A 25089-nucleotide genomic window follows, 5' to 3' on the forward strand; every position below is an offset into this window, starting at 1 on the left:
TGATAGCTTTTGATTCTTGAACTGGGAGTTGGATTTTCAGAAATGAGAATCCGGGTCGTTTCAGCCTCGATAGGCTCGGCTTTTGCACTCCACCGCACCGGATCAAAAACAAGAACTAAGTCGCAACAATTTTAGGTCGAAACTAAAAGTTAGCGTTTATACAGCTTCAATCTTGCTCTAAAATGACTATATGTCCAATGACTATTATTGCATCATCATCGCCATCATCCCGTTTTTTTGGAATAACTACTAATTAACGCGCCCGTAGCTAACCGTGCCAAGCTAGCTAGAATATAACAAAAACCTCTCTCTGCGTGGAGTAGTAGAGATCTCTACTTCTTGTTACATGGATCCGCGGCCGCGTAGAGTACATGCACGTATTGACGTCCAACTACTGCCTGCTTCGAGATAGAGGCCGGCCGGCCGGGTTGCATTTGAATTGAATGTATGAAACAACGTGCGCGAAAGAAGATTGTCGTCGTAACTCTGGATTTTATATATAAAAAATTTATTCTACACGCGCTTGTAGCTACTCATACATGTGTATCTCATGATGTAAGACGTACGTGACCCAATGAAACGTATATACGAGTTGTATGTGATCATACTAGACCATCTGTGATGGTATATACATTGGGTATGTGATCATACATGGAATATATGGATATACTCAATTTTATATACCAGTACTAAGGTATAAAAATATATATTTAAAAATAGGGATGGTTTTGAAATTTTTCGTATATATCCCTTTGAAGTATCTTAGAATAAGTATTGAAACATACTCAAAGTGATAAATGAGTATGTAAACATACGCACGATGGTATACTGATGGTGAGAGCAGCTACACGCGAGTGTAGATAAAACTCGTCCTGTATATATTGTATATACGTACGTACGTACATACATGCATGGCGGTACGGTGTTTTTTAGAAAAAAGTTGGAGGGGACTCTATCGTTAATAAGCTAAGTCGATCGATCGTACGTATGTAGAGATAGATAGAAAAGAATCTTGCTTGTCCGTTCTCATGCATCTATCTCGCGTTTTCAATTCCTCCCTCTTGCGGTCCTAGCTATAAATACAGCCCTGGACGCCTTAGGTCGCCGTGCGTGGGCATTGACAAGCAAATAAGCTTCGTTCGTCTAGATCTAGTTCGCTCGATCGATCGATCTTGTGACGACCTCGACGATGACGAAGCTTGTGTTCACCGCCTGCTGCTTCCTCCTCCTCCTCCTCAATGGTATGCATGCATGTTCCCAATGAACTTCCGATATGATTAGCTAGATATTTATATTCCTTGCTGGTCGTTTTATTTATTGTTAATTGCATGTATGTGTTGTCGTTCCAATGCAATGCAATGCAATCTAGCAGGCGCTCATCACGTGGAGGCCCGTCGCCACCGCGAGCGTCGCAAGGAGTACATGCTCTTGGTCTTCGGCGACTCCTTCGCCGACGCCGGCAACCGTCTGATGAGATCAGCAAAGAGCAGGGCGTCGCGTGGGTGGTACTACCCCTACGGCAGCTCTGACTCAGCTCACCGCAACAGAGCAACCGGCCGCCTTTCCGACGGCCTGGTGCAATCAGATTTCCTAGGTACGTACAGCATATATACTGTATCTATCTATCTATCTATCTATCTAGAATTCTATTCTAGATCGATCATCTGATGGCCATCTGCAACTGCATGAATGCATGCACGATGTACTGTACTTCTTGATGATGGATGAAGTGTTAGTTGATCGCATTTGAACTATCTGTCTATATGTTAATATATAATTTGGTTGGTTGGTTGGTTGGTTGGTTGGTTTGCAGCGAGGATGCTTGGGAACGATGATGAGTCCCCTCCTCCGTACAGTCCGAGCGAGGTGCCGGATGGGTCCGGCGTCAACTTCGCCCTACCCTTCTCCGGCGTCTTGAACGGCCCACAGGAGGAGATGGCCCTGGGCACGCAGATTGAGCAGTTCACAAGGCTGGTGAACCGCAGGGACATCGAGGACGTGGACCTGGACGATTCCGTCGCGCTCGTCTCCGTCTCCAACGGCCATGACTACTCGCACGTCAGCGACACCACCAGCTCCGAGCAGATGAACGCCTACATCAGGGACGTGACGGACGGGATCGTGGACGCCGTGAAGCGGTTGCAGGACCTTGGTGTCTCCAAGGTCCTGGTGAACTCGCTGCCGCCTCTCGGGTGCACGCCGTGGCGCTCCAGGCTCATCAGCTACGCTCGGTGTGACAGCAGCGGCAACACCATCGCCAGCACGCACAACGCGCTCCTCGCACACAAGCTGTCTGAATAGAATTAGAGGACGTACTGCTGCTCGACCTCTACACCACCTTCGACAGCGTCGCCCAATCCAAATCCGGTATGTACTTACTTATATACGTACGCATATATATCATCAGTTCATCAGTCATTATATATATAATCATAACTGCAGATGATTAATTAAATATATAATGAAATCGATCGATCCATTTATGGAATCTGCACGTAGGCTCAACGCCGTGCTGTGATGCCTCGGACCCCAACGGGTATTGTGGACAGGAGGACGGCAGCGGCAGAGCTCAGTACAGCGTGTGCGCCAACCCGGACACCTACTTCTACTGGGACTACACGCACCCGACGCAGGCCGGATGGGAGGCCGTCATGGATCAGCTGCGAGGACCCATCCAGGATTTCTTGGCCATCTCTAGCTAGCCAGGGGATTATAATTACCTTCTTATTCTTATATTGGTAGTACGTAGTTCGTGTCCGTAAGTATTATATACATACATATATATATATATATATATGTATATATGGCTACTAGCTAGGTTTTGGATTAGCTAAGCTCTTGTTAGTTAGTTATCATGTTCTTCGGGCCATGTCAGCTTTGATTATATATATATATATATATATATAATTGTTTGCTTTCCTACTGTATATGGATTATTATTATTATTATTTAATGAGCCTGCTTGATTATATTGGTCGTCACCTTTAATTTTGCAATGATCTCGAATAATTCTCAATCCGGTCCATTGTTCTCTTGCCATGATCTTAATAAGCCAGCCTATCATGAGTATGTTTAATAATTCACCATGTAAACCCATGCACATGCCACAAAAGAATATAAGACATCTCGATGAATTTGCTACTTCTTCACTCATTAAGGTGAGAAGAAAAGTAGGCATTAGCTTAATCCGCTCATCTCCAAGAACATGATGACAGATGATGCTAGCTATATAATATTTATACTATGTCAGGTGACATATATACACAAATTATTAAAGGGCGTCTATACTTGCAAAAGACGCAACTTGGTGCCGGTACGATGAGAGTAAAGATGGCAACAGGTACAAAATATCCGTGTACCCGCGGATAGCAAACCCGACGGGCGCGGATACGGGTTTGCATTTATGCCCACGGGCGCGGGCGTGGGTACAACCTTAAACCCGATAGATATCCGCTAATGGGTTTGAAAAAATAATATCCGCATCCGCAAACCCGCCAAACCCGATTTAGCGGCTAACATGTGGGTCTAAAACCAACTTCATTTAGGGTTTATGTTAATGGTTTATGTTAATGCGTGATATATCATGTATTCATGTATGAGACTAATTCATTTATATGCTCATATTTATTTATTTTTTTAAATAAATGGTGTTTATTTGCTGTTGAAATATAATGTGTGCTTAATTTTCTAAAGCTTGCGGGTACACGGGTGTGCCCGCGGGTATGCGGATAGCGGTTGCGGGCGTCGTTTCGTGCCCGTGGCGGGTTGCGGGCGTGGGTGCGGGCACGGATTTTAGTACGCGGGTACGGATTTACAAAATTAGTATCCGCACGGATTTTACCCGTTGCCATCTATAGACGAGAGACACCACACTAACCAGCTAGCACTATTTTCTTCTTTGGCACGGACTGCTGCGGCTTGCCCTCCGTGCTGACCATGCATGAATCAATTAGATTTCTTTGATGGGAAGAAGAGGAGCTAGAAACATCTGGAGGAGTAGAACGATGTAGGACACGAACGGGAAAGGAAGGGTGAATGCATATGGGCAGCCATGGATATATATGGCCGGCCTACATACTTGTCATAGACCATAAATTAAGATTAATTCTATTCAAAAGGAGATTTCATGCGTTCTTTCGGCTCCCCTTAATTGCTGCAGCTGCAGCAGCCAAGCAAGCAACTCCCGAATGATTAGGATCCATCCATGCGGCGCCTTCTTATGCTACGTTCATGGCAGCGAACCACAAAAGGCTATCACCATGCATGACAAGCTGCTGATCGAGCAGCCATAGCTATGGCGGCGCCTCCATTGGCACAGGCTCACGATGACCTACAGCATAGAACAGGGCATATTCTAGAAAGTCACATTTAGCAACATATGTCAATGATATATTTGTATTGTTTTTCCCGCAAAACTCAAGAGCTACACAGTCGTCGATATGTCCGAGTGGTTAAGGAGACAGACTTGAAATCTGTTGGGCTACGCCCGCGCAGGTTCGAACCCTGCTGTCGACGTTTTTCAGGGTCTTCGTATTTTTAAAGGAGAAGTGGGCCTCCCTTGGGCCGGCTAGAAAAAGGTGAGCGAAGTCTAATCGGGCCTCCACTGATCCATCGTGCATCCCTAGCTAGCTAGTATAGGACTAGGATTATTTTTTTTTACGCGAAATAGGATTTCTTGGCTAGCTACTTGAGAGAAGGGAATTATCACGGCACGCAAAGCCAAACGAGCCGACAAGGAAGCCAATCTCCACCGGCCTCGCCTCCTCTTCCGCGCGGTTGATTTGTAGCCAGTTCGTCGCGCGGCCTTGATTTGTTTGATTCCGTTCCTCGCTGCTCCTCGCCGGTTTGATTGATTCCGTGAGTTGAGGTGAGGTGACCTTTTCTCCTCTTCAAAATCCTGCGCCTGCAATCTGCGATTCCGCTGGCGATTGGGTGGGTTTGTTCGATTTGTTTTCTTGTTTCATCTTTAATTACTTCCGTCGACCGATTTGCCCCTTGCTTGATTGCTCTCGTGGATCGGTTTCTCAGTCGATTTGTAGTCGGGATTGGTTTCCTGTGTTCCGCTGGATTTGGGTGGGACGGCTTCTCGGTTCCTCCATTATTATCTTTTTTTTTTGAAATGAAACCATAATTATCTCAAATGAACCGGAATATTGAAGCGCTGCATGTCTGTTATCGTTGTTCCATAGCAGGTTGGTGATAAGGAAAGCGGAAAACGCACCCCATGGGATCCAAAGCGCCTCTCTTTCTCTTGCTCCTCTTGCTGCTTGTCGTCTCGGTGCCTGCACAAGCCAAGGATGCTGGTATGAATTTCCTTTCCTAATTACTACTCGGTTCAAGCTGAGATCCCCATAGATAGATAAGATAATAATTTCATCACAAACTAATGGCTTTGGCATCGTCGTAGTAGATTTGATTTGTAACAAATCCTGCTTCCTTGTTAGCCTACTTTTATTCAAACCTTGGCCTGGCCCAATTTATAGTGCATGGGAAAACCCCAATTTTATAGCCGGCATATCTTATTCCTCTCAAATGTTAATTCTTATTGTGGCCAAGTTCTAGGCAGCAACTAATCATTTGCGCTCTGAGCACTTGAAGTAGTTACCCTTCCTTATTAGAGGTCATTCCTTTGCCTGGAAAATTATCATACCCAATTTATTGCTTTTCAGATAACGGCCCAGTCTACAAGGAACAAATCTCTTCAACCAAGACTCCTGTCCATCGCAAGAGTAGTAGCCCAATATGCTCAGCCTGTGAAAACTTCACGACTCATGCGCTCAGTTATCTCAATGAGAAGCAAACACAAGATAAGATCATGGAATTCCTTCATGATGCTTGTTCTCAGTCATTCTCCTTGAAACAGAAGGTGGTCATTTTCAGCATCTTTGTTAATTCTTACAATTAGGGCAAATGCAAGTTTGTGTATTGTGGAAAAGAAAATACTGGTGAATTTACATGCATAAACATCTGGTTACCTTACTACTTGCCAGCTGCCATGCTGGAACTAATATACTATCCAAAATGCAATATTCTATAAGTTTATTTTGACTATCATTGACACTTTTGTGTCTCTGCAGTGTGTAGAGTTTATGGACTCATATGCAACTATACTGTTTTCCAAGATTACGGAGATCAATCCAAAAGAGTTTTGCAAACAGTATGGCCTGTGCAGGGACATAGCCCTTTTCTCCGGTGTGACAAGTGACAACACTTGTGTGTTTTGCCACCACCTGCTTGATGAAATCGTGTCCAAACTGAAAGATCCAGACGCAGAGGTAACTGCTTTGTGTCATTTATATATATCCCCTACCCTGAGTTTGCCTTTCTGCTCCTAACATTTCCCATTGATGTCTGTAGTTTGAGATCATTCAAATTCTCATTAAGGAGTGCAATAAGATTGAAGGTCATGTCCAGCAGGCAAGTTGTTTGGTACACTTGTTTAATATTAGGACCTTTTCTACTTGTTCAACTTGCTGGGGCATGTTTGGTTTGCTCCTAAAGTTGCCATCTAGTAGGCAAGCTAAGTTCTGGTCACCAAATTGGTGTCCGTGCTCTGGCCACCAAAATGTACTAAGGTGGCCAAAGGAGAGGGCTACATTCCAAAATTTGGCTTGGCTGCCTAAGGCATATTTGGTCGCCTAATCAAAACCTCTTTGATGCAAGGATGGTATGGGGCTAATATTTCCTTCGTGCTTGCAGTGCAAGAGACTGGTCCTGCAATACATTCCTCTCATCCTGGTGAATGGTGAGAAGTTTCTCGAGAAGAACGATGTGTGCGCGCTTTTACAAGCATGCCCGGCCAGCAAGAGGACAGTCAACTCAGACTTGGAAGGGGTGTTGCTCAGTGATGCTTGAAGGTTGAAAGAACGCTCGAAGTATGTAGCAGTGGTGCAAATAGTGTGTACAAGCTAGTGCGAGTTGTACATAATAAGGTCATGAGTGGATGAGGGATGGTGTCTTGTGTTTCTGCATTCTTTTCATCCTGTACCGTAAACACATTAAGTAAACTTTTATATATACATCCAGAAAAAATTTCAGCATTAGTCAAATGAAACAGCAGATTGTGCATCATTAATTTGCATCAACATCAAAGGATCTGATAGTTTCACTCTGTCAGGTGGAGTGTGGTGTTGCAGCAGTACTACGGTAAAGAATCCTGCATGGCGGTGGTCTTTTTGTGTGGTGCGGTATTTTTTCCTCGGCTCCCTATCGGCGGCAGGTCATGCCGGGAGGTTTCAGCAACTTTGTGTGATTGAGATTGTTGGTGGGTGTTGTGTCAAGGCTTTCGGGAGGTTTCGGCGACTTTGTGTGATTGAGATTGTTGGTGGGTGTTGCGTCAAGGCAAATGATAAAATGCGTGAACTTTGTTATTTGCAATGCCATGTGTCTGTGCTTAGGTTCTTTTCTTGTTTTCATCTGGGATAGTACAAACAAGGTTAATTGCACGAATGCCCCTACCTTGATCTCTAGTTGCAGTTTGCCCTCATTTTTTTTCAATATGAACTATTGCCCCTGCTTTGACCAAGTGGCAAAACGCAAAAGAAAAATGGCAATTTGCATTGACTTGGTCAAACTGGGGAAATTGTAGAAAGTTAAAAAAACGGAAGACGGTCTTGTAATTGGAAAACCAAGCGAGGACAACGATGCAAATGCTCCTACAGACAACAGGAACCAGGTTGAATCAGGTGCACCATTATACTCTGTAGAAACATGAGTTCCAATATTACATTTTCGGATCACACAAGTCTATGTCGGAACAAGAATCAGACATCATGTTTAGAGAGTGCACGATCGCTTAAGCAGGGTATCATCAATTGATAATAATACATCATCATTCTAATCCAAATCCAAAGATACGGCCCGATGAGCGGTTTTAGTGGGCTTTACGTGGGTCGACCCAAACGGAATGATTTTCAGCCCATAGGATTTGAAATTTTGCCGACACATCAGACAAGGCAACAGCTTGTCATCAGACACGAAAAACAAACAAAAATAACAAATTCCTCCATCCATCTAACGTGGTTTTGGCCATGATAAAATGGCAAATGTAGTTTAATAATACAAGCAGCCTGCCGTATTCCTGTCCAATATTATTTCTACTCCAAGTAATAATTTCTATATTCCGAGGTATACTCAGAGTACAACTAACCTTTGATTCTTTGCAGGTAACTACTTATGTTTTGACAAGACCTGGAAGGGAGTTATTATTCACAGTTGTCTCACAGGATGAAAAATACAAAGCAAAGGTTTTTTTTTTTGTCACCTACTTAGAGCTTGATGATAGGAAACAGAAAGGACATGACTCGCTACTTCCGGGATGATCAAGCGCTGTGATTTAGCCCATCTTTCGTGTTGTCATGACTTATTTCACACACAAAATATTTGTTCCCATAATATTGTCAAGACTCAAGAGACTGGTAATAAAATCATATCTTGGCACGAAGTTGAGTAATTTGACCATTCAAAATTGCAGATCCATAAGAGCCACAGTTGTCTCTTAAGATAAAATTTTCTTAAGAGAAAATGAAAATAATTAAATTGCAGCAAACTCAAAAGTCTATTTTCAGAAACATTATATCCTTAACGGGAAACAGTCAGCTTTGCAATTGCCTACCTACCTTGTGAGCATCAGATTATTTATCGACATTTTCCCTCATTGGTAGGTTGTGCAAGATTATTCTTGCTTTGGACCCGTCTTGCCTTAATTTTTTAAAAATATTATGTTTTTTATGTAGGTCTGTATAGATGTTATTGTACAAAGGCTTGGTGATGTGACAGCTGCTGGAATTTACAGGCTCTTGTTCAGCAGCCTTGAGAAGAAAACATCCATGATCATCCTCTATGCATTGCCGGTATGAATCTTGTTTGTAATAAGTTGATTTCTTGTTTGTACACTGATATGTGGTGTTTATCTTCAAATAGTTTCGACAATCTATTTATACATGTGAAGCAAAGTAGTGCTGACCTAGGATAAACTGAAAGAATTGATAAGCTTGTTTGTGTGCATGATTTTTTGTTTATTAAGTTCTGTAGATAGAACTAAACAGCTTTTTGTATTTCATTTAATGTCAGCTCTGCTTCCTGTGGCTTCTCATTGCATTTCATTTGGGCCGGCTCCAGACGAATCTTGCCACGCTTCAGGCTGCTTCTGCCCTGGCCTATTCCTAACATGCATATAGGGATGGAGACCCAAAAAAGGTCTCCCTTCATCTTTCATGTTGTTGTTCTCACCACAAGATCAAGCAAGTATTTTAGGGCTACAAGTTTTGCTGAACTCAGGGAGCTACTGCACGTGTCCTTGGAGAGGCCCTTTCAGAATAAGTTAGGCTGTCATCAATAGTTATTTTGTTTGCACATTTTTTAGGGATTTTCTTTTTGAAAAACTTGCAGGAGCGCTGCTTTGTCATTGAAAAGTAGGGGAAGCAAAAGAGTTCTTTCATACTAGATATTACATAAAAAAGGTACACTCATGCTCGTGAAAGAAAGTACAGATACACTAATAATGAAACTAAAGGGATCTCAGGATCACCAGAAGCTACCTTTCGGACCATGATCTCCGATTTGATTTCTTGCTCTACTTGCGTCGGATTTAGTTGGCTCTGATCGAATCCGCTCCTTCCAGTTCCAGATGCTCCAAGTAGTATACATCAGGACAGCTGCTTTAGTGCGCCTTGTTTTCTTTGGTAGATTTGCTAACTCCTGCCACTATTCCATTACCTCCTGTTCCTGGTCTGGCACATCAACGAGTCCTGCTGTCCACACTTGAATTCTTCCCCCATACTTCTTTGGCAAAGCTGCAGCGAAGGATCAGATATGTTGCTGTCTCTTGTTCTTGATTGCACAGGACACACACTGGGTTACAAGGCCATCGTCTCATGCTTAATTTATCTGCTGTGAGCAGTTTGCACTGCACAAGTAGGCAAGTAGCCATGCGAAAAAATTGTGCTTGCCCTCTGCATGCGCCTTCCACATTTAAACTGCTGATGGAACCCGTGTGCTGAATCTGATAAGTCGATTAGGCCCTATACTCACCATTTGAAGTCTATCGCCAAGTGATGCGATCCTGCTCATCTGTCAACTGCACAATATGAAACTAGGTTCCATAATGATAATCTGATGAAGCTGGCCATTTCAGTGACAGATTCCATGCGCCACAACCCCCTCATCCAGCTTTGGTGTTCAAGATCTTCTTTGACACTACGGTTCTTCCTACAAGCAAGTTTGAATAGGTCCTGGAACAGATCCATTGGTGCCTTTCCATTTGAAGAGTTGTCGATCAACAGCTGTTACAGGTGGCTCAGTACCCACCCAGGGCCGCTCCGGCTATGTCCACTCAAACCAAAATCATCTCAAGCGTAAAGCCCTGCTGAACAGGTTAAGGTCCAGTATTCCCAATCCCCCAAACCGTTTCGGCCTCATTGTTTTAGCGCAGCTAACTAGGCAGCTTCCCCCATTGGCTTCTGCATCCCCCTTGCAGAGCAAACTTATCCAGGTCTTGTCAATCTTCTTAATCGCCCATTTTTGCAATCTTAAAAATGTCAGGAAATAGGTCGGTATTGATGTAAGGACAGAGTTAATTAAGCTCAATCCGCTGTTTTGTTCATCAGTCGTCCCTTCCAGGTCGGCAATCTGGCTCCCATTTTGTCAATCCGTGGCAGTATGTCAGCTCTTCTTGATGTTGTTGGAGAAACCTTCAGAATATAGCGCCAGCCATAACCAGAAGAACATACAAGAGGAGAGAAATAGCGCATCATAGATGACTAAACTGGATATAGAGTAAAACAATATAAAAAAACCCCAATCCTATTTCGATGTGCATTGCAGGAAAGTGTGGTTTGCAACCTGTAATTTTTTATGAATTATGATAATGGTGTGGTAGGGCCGGATTTGTCGGGCACTACTCTTCTGTCGTTCTTTGGAAGTATTGTTGTCCTGACACAGCATTCTGCATTTCACCTACTTCCAGATCCCAGACTAATAAACACAGATTACTCGAAGTCGTGGTACACCTGACATGCTTCCAAATTGTTCTTAGAAATGCCTGCTTTCTGGAGCATGCGCGCGCCTAATCATCACACAGACAGAGAGAGGGGGGGGGGGGGAGTAGCAGAGCAATCCCATCATGTTCTTCGCACTAATCGCATAAGAAATGACACAGGAGTTGAGATTTGTGAAATATAAAGACGAGACAGTGAATCATCAGATGGACGCAGACCGCCATCTAGCTAGTCTAGCTGCTCGTGTGGTTAGTTGATCCGGCCGTCACAGCAATCCAATCAAGTCGTCCGTAACAAGAAGCTAGGCGGCCAGCATCCATGGCGAAGCGCGTTGCCACCGTGCTTGCCGTCGCTGCCGTCCTGATGGCAGTGCAGCCATCGGAGGCGGCGCCTGAGGACGCGGCGCTCCGGTTCCCTGGCCGGGCGGGCAGCAGGCCTCGTAACCCCGTTTTCCCTGGCTACCCCAGAGCCAGGCCGTCGCCGCGAACGTCCGGCTCCCCGGCACCACCCACGCCGTCGGCACCTGTGTCGCCGCCGCCTTGCCCCAGACCGGTGGTGCCGGAGACGCCGCTTGTGGCGGGCTTCCCCGGGCTGCCGGGCAGCGTTGGTGGCTCTACTCCATCATCGTCGCCGACGGATTGCGTGACGCCGCTGGCGGGGCTGATGACCTGCGGGACGTTTCTTACGGGGAGCGAGTCGGAGACTCCCACGCCGCAGAGCGAGTGTTGCAGCGGGCTCGGGGCCTTCTTGAACACCTCGTCGGCGGCGGGGGACGGCGAACGGACCCTGCGCTGCCTGTGCCCGGTGATCCTGGGCGACGTCAACAAGATGCTGCCCAAGCCTGTGGATCCCGTAAGGATGATGTATCTGCCCATCGCCTGCGGCGTCGTGCTTCCACCACAGGTCCTCTACATCTGCCTCAGTGAGTGTCCTCATCTCTTGTCGAGCTTCCATTATTCCATTCCATGGCTGCTAAGTCCTCAATCCCTCTTGCATGATTCATTCCATGGCTGACCGATGATGGCATCAACAATGCAGCTGGGCAGCAAACCCCGCCGCTCGTCGGCCGCATTCCCGACGTCTGGGAGAAGCCGTCGTCTGCAGGCAAGCAGCACGCTCTATATATTAATTCTTCTTCAAGAGATTTGGCACCTTGTTCTTCAGCTAATGACGATTCACACTTCATCTGAAGTAGATTTGATCTCTAATAGATGCTGTTGTCTGTCATGTTTCATGCAGCCTTGTCACCTTGACGCATTTCAACCGGAACGTACGGAAGCCACGATGATTCAGGCAGCGACATCTGCACTTGGATCATATATATACAAGACCAAGCGTCGTAGTAGTAGTAGCTGCCTCTCAAGTTAGTTTATATATAGTTCATACAAACATCTGATTGCTTCAAGTTAGTTATCTGAAATGTGCTGTGCCTGTACGCACTTTAGAAAGCAACCACCAAAAATCATGTCTGATGTAAGAGCTAGCATGCATGTCCTTGATTTTACAAGGGAAGAATATATTACTTGTGCCTATTCAATCGTATTCTTCCTCCATAACCAAATAGTGCAGGCATTTGGATGGATCAAATTGAGTAAGAGAAACAAATTTGACAACAAGAAAAAGAGATGCAGGAAATTGAACTTGTCAGTCCCAGCTTGCCCGTACTCGATCATTCTTTTTTTTTTCTTGAACGAACAGAAGAAGCTGCTTTGTTGAATTCTATTAGAATAAAGAAAAATAAAAAAACGAAAACAACTTGAAATTGCAACTCCGACAAACTCCTCGCTTATAAACCTGTACTCGATCATAACTCTATTAATTTCTTTGGAATGGAACTTTGCATGTCAGATAATCAGCAACAAAATGCATACTCCCTCCTCCTGTTTATATATGACGTTTTGTTGCAGCAAAATACAATTTTAATTTGGATAGTTTAAGGAAAATTACAACTAAGGGTTAGTTAATCACTCACAATAAACCGTTTGAATTCTTACGTGCATAAATATGTGTATTTAATTTTTCTGCATAGACAAATACGTATAGAAACAGTGGTTGAATCTCTATAAATGTGACCCATTGCCCCTCCATCTTCTCTTTCTCTCTCCCTCTCTTTCTATATTCTATCGCATGGAACCAAGTCCTGTATAGAACTAAGCCCATAGTGTTTAGAACTTAGTTCAATGCAGCATTTATTGCCTGGAACCACCTTAAAACCTTTTCTCCGCATTAGCTTACTGAAAGATTAAATCCTTTTCTGAAAATTGTACCTTTAGATATCCATTTATAGTATGCTCTTTTGCAGTACTCCAAAAGTTAGGAGCATGTGGACTTAGGACAGTCTCAGTGCACAGTTAGCGAGACTGGGAACTAGGTAACTGTATGTTAGAGGAGTTCTATGGTGATGAAACTCTTATCACATCCCGTAAAACTCCCTCCTTCTCTCTTCTCGCCATATCAGCAAAATTGATGATGTGGCATAGAATTTAGTGTCACGAGACTCTCCATTAAAATCCCATTGAGACTGACCTTAGAACCATAATGCCAGAGCTTAGGAGCATGTACAGCTGAGTTTATTAACCACCAGGTTTTAATCTTTCTCAAGTAGTTTAATTTATAATCTGATTACATACAAAACCATGCTACCACTATATTCAGGTGAAGTGAGTTTCAAGGCTCAAGATAGTCAAGTAACTGCAATACACAAAATACTAGAGCTAGATACACATTTGGTATTCTTTTTATTTAGAAAAAGAAACTGTCATTTGATGACTTGTTTGTCAATTATTATTATACTAGTTCAATGCCCATACGTTGGGCATGAAAGCTGGAACTTTTCAAATACAATACCAAGCAAACCTTCTTGAGGAAAATAATATGGATCATATTCGCAAGAGGGATATCAATCCGGAGTCCAGTGTAAATTCTCTTAAATTCTAGCGTCCTCAGTATTGCTGACCAGTTAAAGCCTAAACACATCAGCTAGCTGCAGCCCCAAGTTACAGGGCTCCAACTGACGCCCAGCCAGGCCACGTCTTGCTCATTTAGAGTTTCTGGCAATATAAAGTTCAGAAATTTGTGAGACTGGCAATAGAAATGACTATGTATCACGCGCCTGTTTCGCATACGTGGGCCGTGGCCCAATGCTGCCGCGAGTCCGGGACGGACGTGGCCTGTACAGTCACAGGCAGCACCCTTGCTTTTTCTCGTTTTTTTTGTTCGTTGTCCGTATTTTTTTCTTGGTCGAGACTCCAAGATCTGGACGTCTGCTCCTTTCTCATTTTTTCCTTTCTTCTTCGTCTGCTATTTGTTTCCTTCCAACTATTTTACTTTCATTTCATTTTTAATCCATCTGTTTGGATTATTTGATGGATAAAACCTACCTTAGACCTAAAATTCTAAAACGGTACCTAGGATGTAAGAGTACATGGCAGTTGGATCAACTTGCACACGTGCAGAGCAGCACAGACAAGCAAATTAATCACGTGCAGCAACAGTCTACTGCGCTGTTTGATGCGTCTAGGGTTAAGGTATAAGCAAACCGCGATGGACAAAGACCGAAGATCAGGCGGCAGGCCCATTAAAGTAAGTACGGCCCGCGAGATGCGCTTCAGGTAACAGACAAAAAAATCCATCGCTCAATACGCGGAGATCCTATCTTATAATATTTGAGATTTGTTTCATCTTTACAAATATTTCATATGACTGCTCATATATGAAATTATAGATTGAGAGATGCGAATTTTTAACAATTTCTTGATTGTAGCTGCAGATTTTGTTTTATTCAGATATTCAGAGCCTCCAGTTAATTTCCCATCCAACAACTACTACACTACTATTTCCACACGAAAAAATCGAAGGGAAAAGACAGGACAAACCCGCTTGCTGTTCTTCGGGTTGGTCGGCCGACGAGGAGGGCAGAGAGTGCGGGCGCCGAGGCGAGGCGAGCCGGCAGGCAATGCCGCGAGCTGCGAGGGGTTGACAACGCCGGGGATGCGGGCCCCGCCCACCATGAGCATCCGCTTGCTCGGCTCGGGCGGGCTCCTCCTCCTCCTTCCTTCCGCCCCGATGGCTCCATGAAGGTCTATAATGCGAGAATTCATCCCGAATCCTTGGAGTTAGCTCACCCCTCCCTCATTGATGAGGAACATATATTATTGTTCAATTAATCCACCATTCTCTCACTTTTTCCAACACACGCTTCCGATGAGGGTGACGATACTAGTAAATTAACGTAGGGCTTGGCTGGGGTGGCTGTTGCATGCAGCACGGTGCAGAGGATCCATCCTATCTTGCATTGTCACAGTTCTGCTGGTCGTCAAACAAAGAGACAGACACACGCTTTGCATTGTGACAGTTCTGGTCGCTCGTCAACCAAAAGACAGACGCATGCTTGAATTGGCGTGTGAGTGAGCAATTTTGAATCAGCAGCAGCTTAATTCTTTCAGTGAGGAACTCAACCTTGCTATTTAAATATGCAGACCGACCGGCTTCTTGCATACATACTCCGGCCAGGAAAGTCGCCGGCCAGTTCCATGTCACGCAAGAAACACTCATCAGCTCGATCACCTGACACAAAACTGATCAATCGCGAGATGCATACGCATACTCGATCTTACAGGAGGACGAGCATAAAAAGGAGACTGCTCCTAACTTCAGATTGGCAAACACGCACACACACAAAGCACTTTATTCTCTTCACCGTCCTGGCAATGGCCACCGCCATTCAGCCCAATCCGCCCGCAGCCGACGGTGCGCTCCAGTACAGCAGGAGGCACCATCGGCGCCACCAACCATTCGGCCGACCCCCGTCCCCGCTCTCGCCTCGCGTACCCGCTCCGCCTACCAACTACATTAACCCCCTCTGTAACCGCACCTTGTCGCCGGAGAGGGAGAGCCCGAGCGACGGGTCGGTGGAATGCCCCCGCACGCCCCCGCCGCCACGTACCTTCCAGCCCCCATGCTCCTGCCGCAGGGCACGGACACCTCCGGCGGGAAACGGAGGTGGACCGGAGTGCGTGATGCCCCTGGCAGGCCTCACGGCCTGCGGGCCATTCCTGACTGGAGCCCAAGACCAAACCCCCACGCCGCAGAGCGAGTGTTGCAGCGGGCTCGGGGCCTTCTTGAACGCCTCGTCGACCCTGCGCTGCCTGTGCCCGGTGATCCTGGGCGACGTCAACAAGATGCTGCCCAAGCCTGTGGATCCCATAAGGATGATCTACCTGCCCATCGCCTGCGGCGTCGTGCTTCCACCCCAGGTCCTCTACATCTGCTTCAGTGAGTGTCCGATCCTCTCCTCTCCTAGCTAGCTTGCCCATCTAATTCCATTCCATGGCTGACCGACGACCGAACAATAATGCTAACAAGTGTCCTCTTCTCTCTTAGCTGGCGTATATGATAAAGGTGTTATTTTTTCATCTCCATCTCTTTAATTAATTAATTAATTAATTCAGTTAAGTCACTGAGCCAATATAGTATGCATTTCCTTTTCTTTTTCATCGCCTGCAGCCGGGCGCCCAGCCCCCGCCGCAGTAGAAAGATTCTCTCAACTCTGGGAGGCGGAGGAAACCGTGTCTCCAGGTACGTAATATAATATAATTAATTAAGAGAAAGCGACGCGAGCATGCATTTACTTACTTCTACTTATTACTGTAGCATTCAAATAACAAGGCAGTTTGCTCTAGCAAGCTACCTACCGTACCCTCCTAGCATTCTGCTTGTGTTGAACAACTTAACAGCAGCTACCTTACAATTCCCTGCAACTTATTAACAGTAGTAGCTAGATTTTGATCCCTCATGACATTCTTGTTGAGGCTTCTTTTGCAGCTCTGCCACCGTGATCATTCATCGTGCATGACGATCGGAGCGGAGGGCGCGGGGGGCATGAATGAATGAACGAACGAAGATACAGTCATATATATATATATAATACAATAGGATGCCCCGTGCAGTGTCTGATCCATGCATGCACTTCAGAAATGAACCATTAGGGTTTGACCCATCTGATGTAAGAGCGACCGTACGTGTTGGGAAAAATATATGTAAGCCAAGTTTTATATATATATATATATAATGAGATCTTTTCACAACTACGTACTTTCTCCATTATATTTTGATAGAATTATTTCACCTCACACAATGACCAAAAAGAGAAGGACTCTGCTTGTCATTCAATTAATCAAGTCATTATATAGTGGGCAAATTTTCCGCGAGAACTCCTCGGGCATCGAAGAATTGAAAAGAATTGAAAGGGTCATCTGTGTCATTCTCAAGATAGCAACTCAAACAGGAATATCAAAATTTAATTTTGGAAATAGAGAATGGAGGGAGTATTACAAACAGTGTTGTGATCCTTCAGTAAATAGACCTCCTGCGTTGAAATGGCAGTATTTATTTGTCGACAAAGTTAATTGTGCTCACGCTGACACTCAGGCCGTGGCATAAATCCCAAAAATTAAACGTGTATGCATGCATGTATACATTCATGTATATGGGAGATCTGGGGAATAAATTATAAAAAGAAGCAAGCTCATATCAGCATGTACAAATTGGTGACAATACTAAATTGAAAAATGAAAAATCAATTAGTTGAGTATTTGTGTCAAATAAATATGCCAGATGATGATGCATTTTGAGCATCAGTTCGAGTAAATTTTATGACTATCAAGTTATGTTTCTGAACTATGAAACCCAACTAAAGTGTAAATAATTGGATGAGTATTCAAGTAGAAACAACAAATACAAGAAAAAGTGAACAAAATTTATAGAGCCAATAACCGCCCCTTTTCTCCCATCGGCGTCTTGTGCAATCTATACTCTATACATACTCCACTATTTTACATGAAACTAGCCAATGCAAAGGTTGTGAAGTACTTCCTTCGTCCACAAAAAAATGTAGCTCTTGTTTCCTAAGAAATTGAACAATTTCAAGTTTAATCAAATTTATAAAAATAGTATTATCTAAAATTTCTATAATAACTTCTACAGTTTATATAGTGTGAGATATGGATTTAATCAAAAAATGGATAGTTTAACTTGCAAACAGGTAAAGATAAGACTTAATCGAAAAAAATGGATAGTTTAACTTGCAAACGGGTAAAGATAAGAATTGTCTTGGTAAAGAAGAAGAAAAATCGAAGAAATGGAGGGGAGGAGATGAAGCTTTATCTGGTTTTTTGACACCTCCAGCTTCGTCTTCGTCGCGTCACCTTCCGTAAGAGAGTGAAGAAAAAAAAAGAATTCAGCCAGGCAAGGCAATCCGAAAGGAAGGGGAAGGGATTGGAAAGCTAGGGTTTTCGCCATGGCCGTCGTCCTCCTGGAGCTCGAATCCATTCTTGCCACGCTCACCTCCTAGCTTCCGCATCTCGCATCCCCACAAAAGGAGCCGCCTGCTTTGATTCCCCTCCCCCATTCGAGGGTTTCCCTTCCCTTCCCTCCCCCCAAATCGAATCGCCGCATTGCCGGCCGAGCAAGCAACCTACCCACCCGCCCGCCCGCCTTCAAGACGGCGCTGGCGATCCAGCAGGGGGCGAGGGCGGCGGAGGCGGCCGGATAATCAATGTGTCCGCTGTGCTCCGTGCAGCGCTGGTCGCGCCGCGTCGCCACCATGCTCCCGTGGCTCGTCATCCCGCTCATCGCCATCTGGGCCATCACCCAGCTGCTCCTCCCGGCCGCCTACCGCTTCGAGGTCACCTCCCCGCGCCTCGCCTGCGTCTCCGTCCTCCTTCTTACCCTCTTCTGGTATGAGATCCTCCTCCCGCGCCTCTCCCTCTGGCGCGCCCGCCGCTCCGCGCGCCTCCGCGAGGAGCGCCGCGCCCACGCCCTCGAGCTCCACAAGCTCCGCAAGACCGCGACCCGCCGCTGCCGCAACTGCAGCAACCCCTACAGGGACCAGAACCCCGGCGGTGGCAAGTTCATGTGCTCCTACTGCGGCCATGTCTCCAAGCGCCCCGTGCTAGACCTTAATTCAGCCGGGAAGGTGCCCACCGGATGGCCTTGCACTCAGGATTGTGGATATTGGCTCGACCTGCGCTGCTCCTCCAGCAATAACAACTCCTTCTTGGCATTCTCATGGCGCCTGCTGTCGTCCTTTTCCTCGACAGTAGTGAGCTGGTTCTTGAGGAAGATATTCAGATTTACATCGTCAGGGGATGGTGAGGGCTTGGGCCCGGATGGTAAAAGGTTGGCAAAGAGAGGGGAGAATGTTGGAAAAGCTGAGGAGAGCAGGGTCGAGAAGGCGAGGAGGAAGGCGGAGGAGAAGAGACTGGCGAGGCTGGAGAGGGAAATGCTGGAGGAGGAAGAAAGGAAGCAGCGTGAGGAGATGGCAAAGCTAGTGGAGGAACGGAGGAGGCTGAGGGATGAGAAAGCAGAGGCTGAGGAGCGGTCCAAAAGCGCTACGCCTGTTGGGGAGAAGGACGCTAGGAGGGAGGCAGAGAGGCGGCGGCAGGAGAGGAGGAAGAAAGAGGACAAGGGGTCAAGCAAGAGCAATTCAGATTGTGAGGACATTGATAGAAGATTGGGCCGTGAAGGTGATAGGAAGCGAGACTTCGACAGAAAGAGTGACTTGGACAAGCGTGAGGGTTATAAGCCTCATTACTTTGAAGCTAACAACCATAGTAATAAGACCCTGGAGAGCAGAACAAAGTACTTTGGCCGTATGACGGGTGGTTTCTTATCTTCTTCAAGAGGGTTTGGCAGTGGTTCCTTCTTTGGTAGAAGTGCTCAGGCCGCTGCACCTCAAGTTAACAAGGTTAGTAGACCTGTAGTTCCTGCAACTGACCAGGGTAATGCACTCAAAAGAGAAACCCAGCATACAGCCACTCAAGCTACAGCCAAATCCGCTACAGCTGGAGAAATCAGAAATTCGTGGGCTAATTTTAATCGACCTGTAAGTAACAAGGGCATTATTATTTTAATATAAAATCTTACTGTTAGAACCAATTGCATTAGTTGCTTTACCTGAACTTCTATCTTAAATTTTCCAATTCTTTTGTATTATGCTATATGCAGGTTAGTCCAAATGTGCAGCCACACCCTACCAGCCTTAAAAAGTCATGGCATCAGCTGTTTAGTCGTTCAGCATCAGTGTCCCCTTGTCCTGATGTTACAACTTCAGCTCGTGATTTGAATCGGAAGCCAGAACCAAACGAAGCACAAATAAGCAATGCTCATATATTTCTGTCTCAATATCCTCCTCTGGAAAGCAAGCCATGTTCAAGCCAGTCCATGCAATTTCCAGGTTTTCCACCGCTTAATGGAGCACCCCCCATTAAGCCATTACCTCATTTTCCTGCTGGACACATGCCCTTCTATGATGATGCAGAATCCACAGTATTTGAAGAACCAGAAAAATTTGAAGACCCGTGCTATGATCCAGATGCAATTGCATTACTTGGGCCAGTTTCAGAGTCTCTAGATAACTTCCCTTCGGACTTAGATTGTGGGTTCATCTCAAGTGATGTCACCAAGGAATCACATGGGAAGCCTTCACCCATCGAGTCTCCTCTCTCAAGATCTCGAACGGTTGAAGAGAAGCCTATTAAGCCCCCACACTTATCAGTCACAAAAGGGCCTGGTGGTTCCATTTTGCCTGAGGCTAGCAGTGAACAAGGCACTTGGCAGATGTGGAGCACGCCATTGGTTCAGGAAACTTTAGGTCTGCAAGGTCCTCAGAGTCAGTGGCTTCGACAACACACAAATCAATTTAACCATAGTGTCAATCTTTTCAATGGTGGAACAGAAAGCTCCCTGAGTACTGATTTGAATGACAATGATCCATGGCTGCAGAAAGCACCCTTTCAGCAACTGCCCCCTGATACACCAAGCCTGTTTCTTCCACATGAAGTACAAGGAAAAGCTATACACAATGACTTGGTTTTTGGGTCTCCAAACAAATCAGCCCGTGAACACCCGTTTGGGCCGCCTGGCCATTCTTGGCCCAAGTACGTACTTTCCTATGCCCTTTTTGTTTTCAGAAATTTTAATGCATCAAAGGCCTTCAGCACTGCTGATTATCTTATACTGTTTACTTGAGCTAGAAACTTGGTATCCTTTCCCAGATGTTGACAATGCTTGTTTCCTGCAATTGTTTGAGCTCGTTTCGGTTGTCCTTTTCATGCAATTGTTTGAGTTCGTTCCAGTTTTCCTGTTCACTACTTAGTATAGCTACATGTATCAACAAATTTAAGTACCAAGGTATCGACAAAACTTTTATGATAATAGTTGAACGTCATATGTGCATAGTTACATACATGTGTGATTGTGGATTACAACTTATTTCTACCAGGTAATTTGTGTATAGAAATGAGAGGCTTTTGAAAAGCATAGTGCATTATCTTTGCATTTAGTATAACAGGGTGTTTAATTTGTTCTAATCTTATACTGTTAAACCCATGTGAGTATGTGATAATGGGTGTGTATGGATGATCCATCTTGGAAAGATTAAAGGCACCGGTGCTCTTTCTTCTCCAATGATTAGGTGGAAGTTTCTCATGGATCTTGTTTTTATGCGTAATGCATGCAATTTGGGACGGGTCAAGGGGCGGGGGTGCTTCTAAATTTTTTGAGAAATTGTTCCATGAATCACTATTCACCGACCAATTTTGGCCTTTGATGCCACTACTCTGGAAGGTGTCAGCCTAGGTGCTAGTCACCACCATCCTGCTTACCGCCTAATCGCTGCCTAGTCTACTCAAGCGTCTTCCTAACCATGATTAGTCTCTAGGCATCATCCTGCTGCCTGCCTGGTGCTTAATGCTTTTTAGAATACTCAATCACACATATGTATTTCTGATATTTTTCACTTTCATGGATCATTGTTCCTTGATGATATGATATTAACAATTGGAGTTATACTGTACTGGTGATCCATGATGATGGTCAATGGACAAGCTGTCATCATGAACAATTAGCTAGCTAGGATTGTGACCAAGCTGGCTGCGTGATGTGTTCCACTAGTTGTGATTGTTGAACCTTAAAAACTATATTTATTCTCAGCAAAGATTTTGTTCCAAGAATGGCATGGTTGACGGACAAGGTTGTCATGGGTTTCTTTCAGCCCAGCTAGAAATTATGTACTAATAAAATTATTTTTTGAGGTGATTAAGAGGCACATTCATTGCTTGTTCTTAATTGATTAGAAAGATGGGTACAGAAGCCAAGGAGGCAAGGGCCATGTAGTTGCCACCATGAACTATTGGATCATTAGCTGTTTTTGTCCTTGGTGATGATGTTTTTCTCTTATATTGAATATAGCTGTTGAACCATAAAAATGATTGATTCAAATTTTAATTGTTTTGTCAAGACTTTGTTTTGGAATATTGACATGTGACTCGTGGGTACCAAAGTTTCTGACAACTGTAAAGTCTGTCTTTGCAACAGGAAGTAGTTTTGAGGTGGATAAATAGAGTGAACGCATGATTTTACAATATCAAGGTCTTCTACGTTCATTATCTTCCACTGGCTAAATTATTTTGCTGTATTATTTAAATATTGTGGACTACTACTTGACATAACTAGAGGCTAGAGTTAGATGGCAAAAAAAAAATCATAACTCACTGCGAGCTAAGCCTGTTTGGTTGCAGGCGCCTTTTTGAGTTAAGTGTAGGTTGGTAGCAAGTGTTTTAGTTCTATCTCTAGTAAGATTGGGTCAATATTACATCTGAGAAAATGTGATGATATGAGACTGGAGGTTCAATGAACTCAGTTGACACCAAAGCCCAAAATTGATAAATAAATATTTTCCTATTTGTGCAATGCCACAACCCTTGAATGAGTGAATGGATTGTTTTATGGGGAGCTAGTGTTGTATATTTAGCCAAGGTTTTTGTGTTCCTATTGAGAGCTGGACTTCGGCTCTGTAGATGGCTGGCATGTTTCTTATAAGTGCCATTCACTAGTGGTGTGCCTGCATCCTGTTTGACCACCTTGTTAATGAAGCGTATTATTGAGTGCAACTTGATCTGTTGCTTTGTTGAACGTGCCATGTAGAATTTTTAATATGCTTATTGATAGCTACTTTGGTTTATGTTTGCATGGGTGGGGCAGGTCCCTTGTTGCATAAATGCTCAGTAAAGGTGCTCTGGTGCAAGAATAGGCAGCTCAGTCCAAGTAATATGGATGAGTCTAGTTAGGATACTATACTTTGTGTCTAGAGACTAGGGATGATTCCAGACAAAGCCTGATGGGGTCTCCATTCCTATCCCATGTCCACATGACCACATCAGCAGGAGAGACATCCATGTAATCTGTGCAAGTGTGCTGCTGCCCACAACAAAATGTGGCTCAGGGGAACATGGAAAAAGTTTGGTACTCAGTTTTCTTAGCATGGCCAATTTATTTGAGTTAGGTTGTAATACTTGGGTAGTATTACTGAGATCATCAGATTCCTAGTTCGTACAGGCCAGACTACGTGCAGGACTGGCTGATGGAAACTTAGCAGAAGTGCAGAACTAGTTTAACACATGGACCATGGCCGTCCCATGTGTGAAGTGTACCTTCTCATATGCATGGTTTGTGCAAGATACAAGATAGCATGCTTGTTGTTTCTTTTCAAGTTGAGACTCAGTCTATTGGTATTCGCTTGTTACCTTGAAACTGAGTACATATGACCTGCACAACAGTGTGAGTGCCTAAAATTCTTGCCTTTTACCATGGGTTGTGCCCTTTGGGTGTTACAATCAGCGTTGTTCCCTTTGGGTGTTACAATCGGCTGTCGGTTCAATTTCTCTGGACATTGTACGGGGGTGGCGAGGGGCACTGTGCTACTCAATTAAATGAGACATGTTTGTGTTATAGAAAGTGTTGTTCTAGCCTTCTAGACAAGACAAAAGTGTTCCAACACATGTGACACTTCAATTTTTTTTCCTTTGCCCCTTCTTTTGGTGAGATAATTCATGAAGAATGTCCATATCCTATGTAAATTCTGTTTTTTTGGTGGTGGTAGTAGTATCATACTATCATTGTTGGTTGATGAAGTGAAAACTCTGGAACTCACGACTTTGTTGGGGTCTATGATTTATGCAGGGAGGAACAGGTGCTGAATGGAGCTCTGGAAGCAAAGCATATATCGTCCCCGCCTTGTGCACATGTTGGTGGTGGAGGCTTATTTTCCTCAACAAGTCCTGATGTACAGTCAGTGTGGTCCTTCAATGAAAAAGAGACAGCATAGAACGAACTTTGATTATATAGAGGGAACGAAATGTCTGAGCCAAGACTTCCTTGCCTCCTCCTTACAGTGATGTAGGGGTTAGTGAGGAGATACGCTGGTGGACTGTGTTCCTTGATGCAAAAGTATGATGATTTTGTTAAGTAGCACTCACCTCACCAATTAACATGCGCTAATGCATTGCATTAGGCCTCTCTAACCTGAGTGATGTGTTGGGGGCATTTCATCATATTAACGTCCAAATCGGGACGGGGACTTACTTATCTAGTTAGATTACTGGGTCCATGCATGATTGTCGCTAACAGGTCTCTTTCGCTGCGAGCAATCGCACGTGCCTATTGCTTGTTTGGAGGAAGGTTGGTTGGTTCTGTTGGGTACCCTGGTGGAAAGGAGGTCTGAAGAAACGGTGATGGATCAAGTGTGGTCTGATTATGATTTACTCGCTCAGTTGGTGCTTGTTATCTAGAACTCTTTATCATCCTGTTAATCCCGCGTTTGCGGAATTGTTTGTTAATCTGCACGCTTAATTTTTGCATCAGCAGCGTACTTGACGAAACAAGCCACGACAGTGATGAGTGGCATCAGCATCTTGATTTGCAAGTGGTTCACCAGTCGCTGGCCTCTACTGGTGAGCAGCCAGACTGCCAAACCTTTTTGTGTCTGCAGCCATATGCATTGCCATTGGTTGGCGTCTGACGAAAGAGACGTCCATCCAATCCCATGCTTGGGATTTTTCTGATTGACTGGTTGGATGTCGTGAGCTGAAGCTACTGAAGCTCGTGGTCGGATGATCCAGCTGGATAGATAGAGAATTCCCTGCAGTAGCTTGGATGCATTTGGTCAGCATGTATGGGGTGCAGTGCAGTGCAGTGCCAGGAAGAAGAGAAGAGTGGTTGTTCATTCCAAGGCGTGTGCCGTGGCAACCACGAT

At 44.7% G+C, this 25089-nt stretch overlaps 5 protein-coding genes and 1 non-coding gene across 7 annotated transcripts; all 6 read left to right on the forward strand.

Moving 5' to 3' along the window:
* Nucleotides 1-1189: 1189 nt before the first annotated feature.
* Nucleotides 1190-2301, forward strand: LOC112884230 (GDSL esterase/lipase At5g03610-like). The gene is made up of 3 exons (XM_025949601.1): nucleotides 1190-1241; nucleotides 1373-1594; nucleotides 1814-2301. Exons 1-3 carry the CDS (start codon nucleotides 1190-1192, stop codon nucleotides 2299-2301), a joined length of 762 nt encoding a protein of 253 aa, XP_025805386.1.
* A 2132-nt stretch (nucleotides 2302-4433) lies between these two features.
* Nucleotides 4434-4515, forward strand: TRNAS-UGA. The gene has a single exon. It is a non-coding gene; the product is annotated as a tRNA-Ser (tRNA).
* Nucleotides 4516-4659: 144 nt separating this feature from the next.
* On the forward strand, nucleotides 4660-7054 carry LOC112888064 (prosaposin-like). 2 transcript variants are annotated; one of them, XM_025954406.1, is made up of 6 exons: nucleotides 4660-4867; nucleotides 5193-5303; nucleotides 5670-5866; nucleotides 6078-6275; nucleotides 6358-6417; nucleotides 6700-7054. In XM_025954406.1, exons 2-6 carry the CDS (start codon nucleotides 5225-5227, stop codon nucleotides 6853-6855), a joined length of 690 nt encoding a protein of 229 aa, XP_025810191.1. In that variant the 5' UTR covers nucleotides 4660-4867; nucleotides 5193-5224; the 3' UTR covers nucleotides 6856-7054. The 2 variants fall into 2 exon arrangements, with proteins under 2 accessions (XP_025810191.1, XP_025810192.1); XM_025954407.1 differs by having other exon boundaries at nucleotides 4663-4867; nucleotides 5190-5303.
* Nucleotides 7055-11315: 4261 nt separating this feature from the next.
* LOC112884232 lies at nucleotides 11316-12187 on the forward strand. The gene is made up of 2 exons (XM_025949603.1): nucleotides 11316-11919; nucleotides 12036-12187. The coding sequence occupies exons 1-2, from the start codon at nucleotides 11316-11318 to the stop codon at nucleotides 12185-12187; spliced, it is 756 nt and encodes a 251-aa protein (XP_025805388.1).
* Nucleotides 12188-15706: 3519 nt separating this feature from the next.
* On the forward strand, nucleotides 15707-16893 carry LOC112884234 (proline-rich receptor-like protein kinase PERK2). The gene is made up of 3 exons (XM_025949607.1): nucleotides 15707-16271; nucleotides 16470-16574; nucleotides 16821-16893. The coding sequence occupies exons 1-3, from the start codon at nucleotides 15707-15709 to the stop codon at nucleotides 16832-16834; spliced, it is 684 nt and encodes a 227-aa protein (XP_025805392.1). The 3' UTR covers nucleotides 16835-16893.
* A 1292-nt stretch (nucleotides 16894-18185) lies between these two features.
* Nucleotides 18186-24388, forward strand: LOC112885971 (stress response protein NST1-like). Its single transcript, XM_025951694.1, has 3 exons — nucleotides 18186-19881; nucleotides 20004-20935; nucleotides 24018-24388. Exons 1-3 carry the CDS (start codon nucleotides 18553-18555, stop codon nucleotides 24160-24162), a joined length of 2406 nt encoding a protein of 801 aa, XP_025807479.1. The 5' UTR covers nucleotides 18186-18552; the 3' UTR covers nucleotides 24163-24388.
* The last annotated feature ends 701 nt before the right edge of the window (nucleotides 24389-25089 follow it).

This window comes from Panicum hallii, chromosome 3 (genome assembly GCF_002211085.1).
Source record: "Panicum hallii strain FIL2 chromosome 3, PHallii_v3.1, whole genome shotgun sequence".
In the NCBI taxonomy this organism is placed as follows: Eukaryota; Viridiplantae; Streptophyta; class Magnoliopsida; order Poales; family Poaceae; genus Panicum; species Panicum hallii.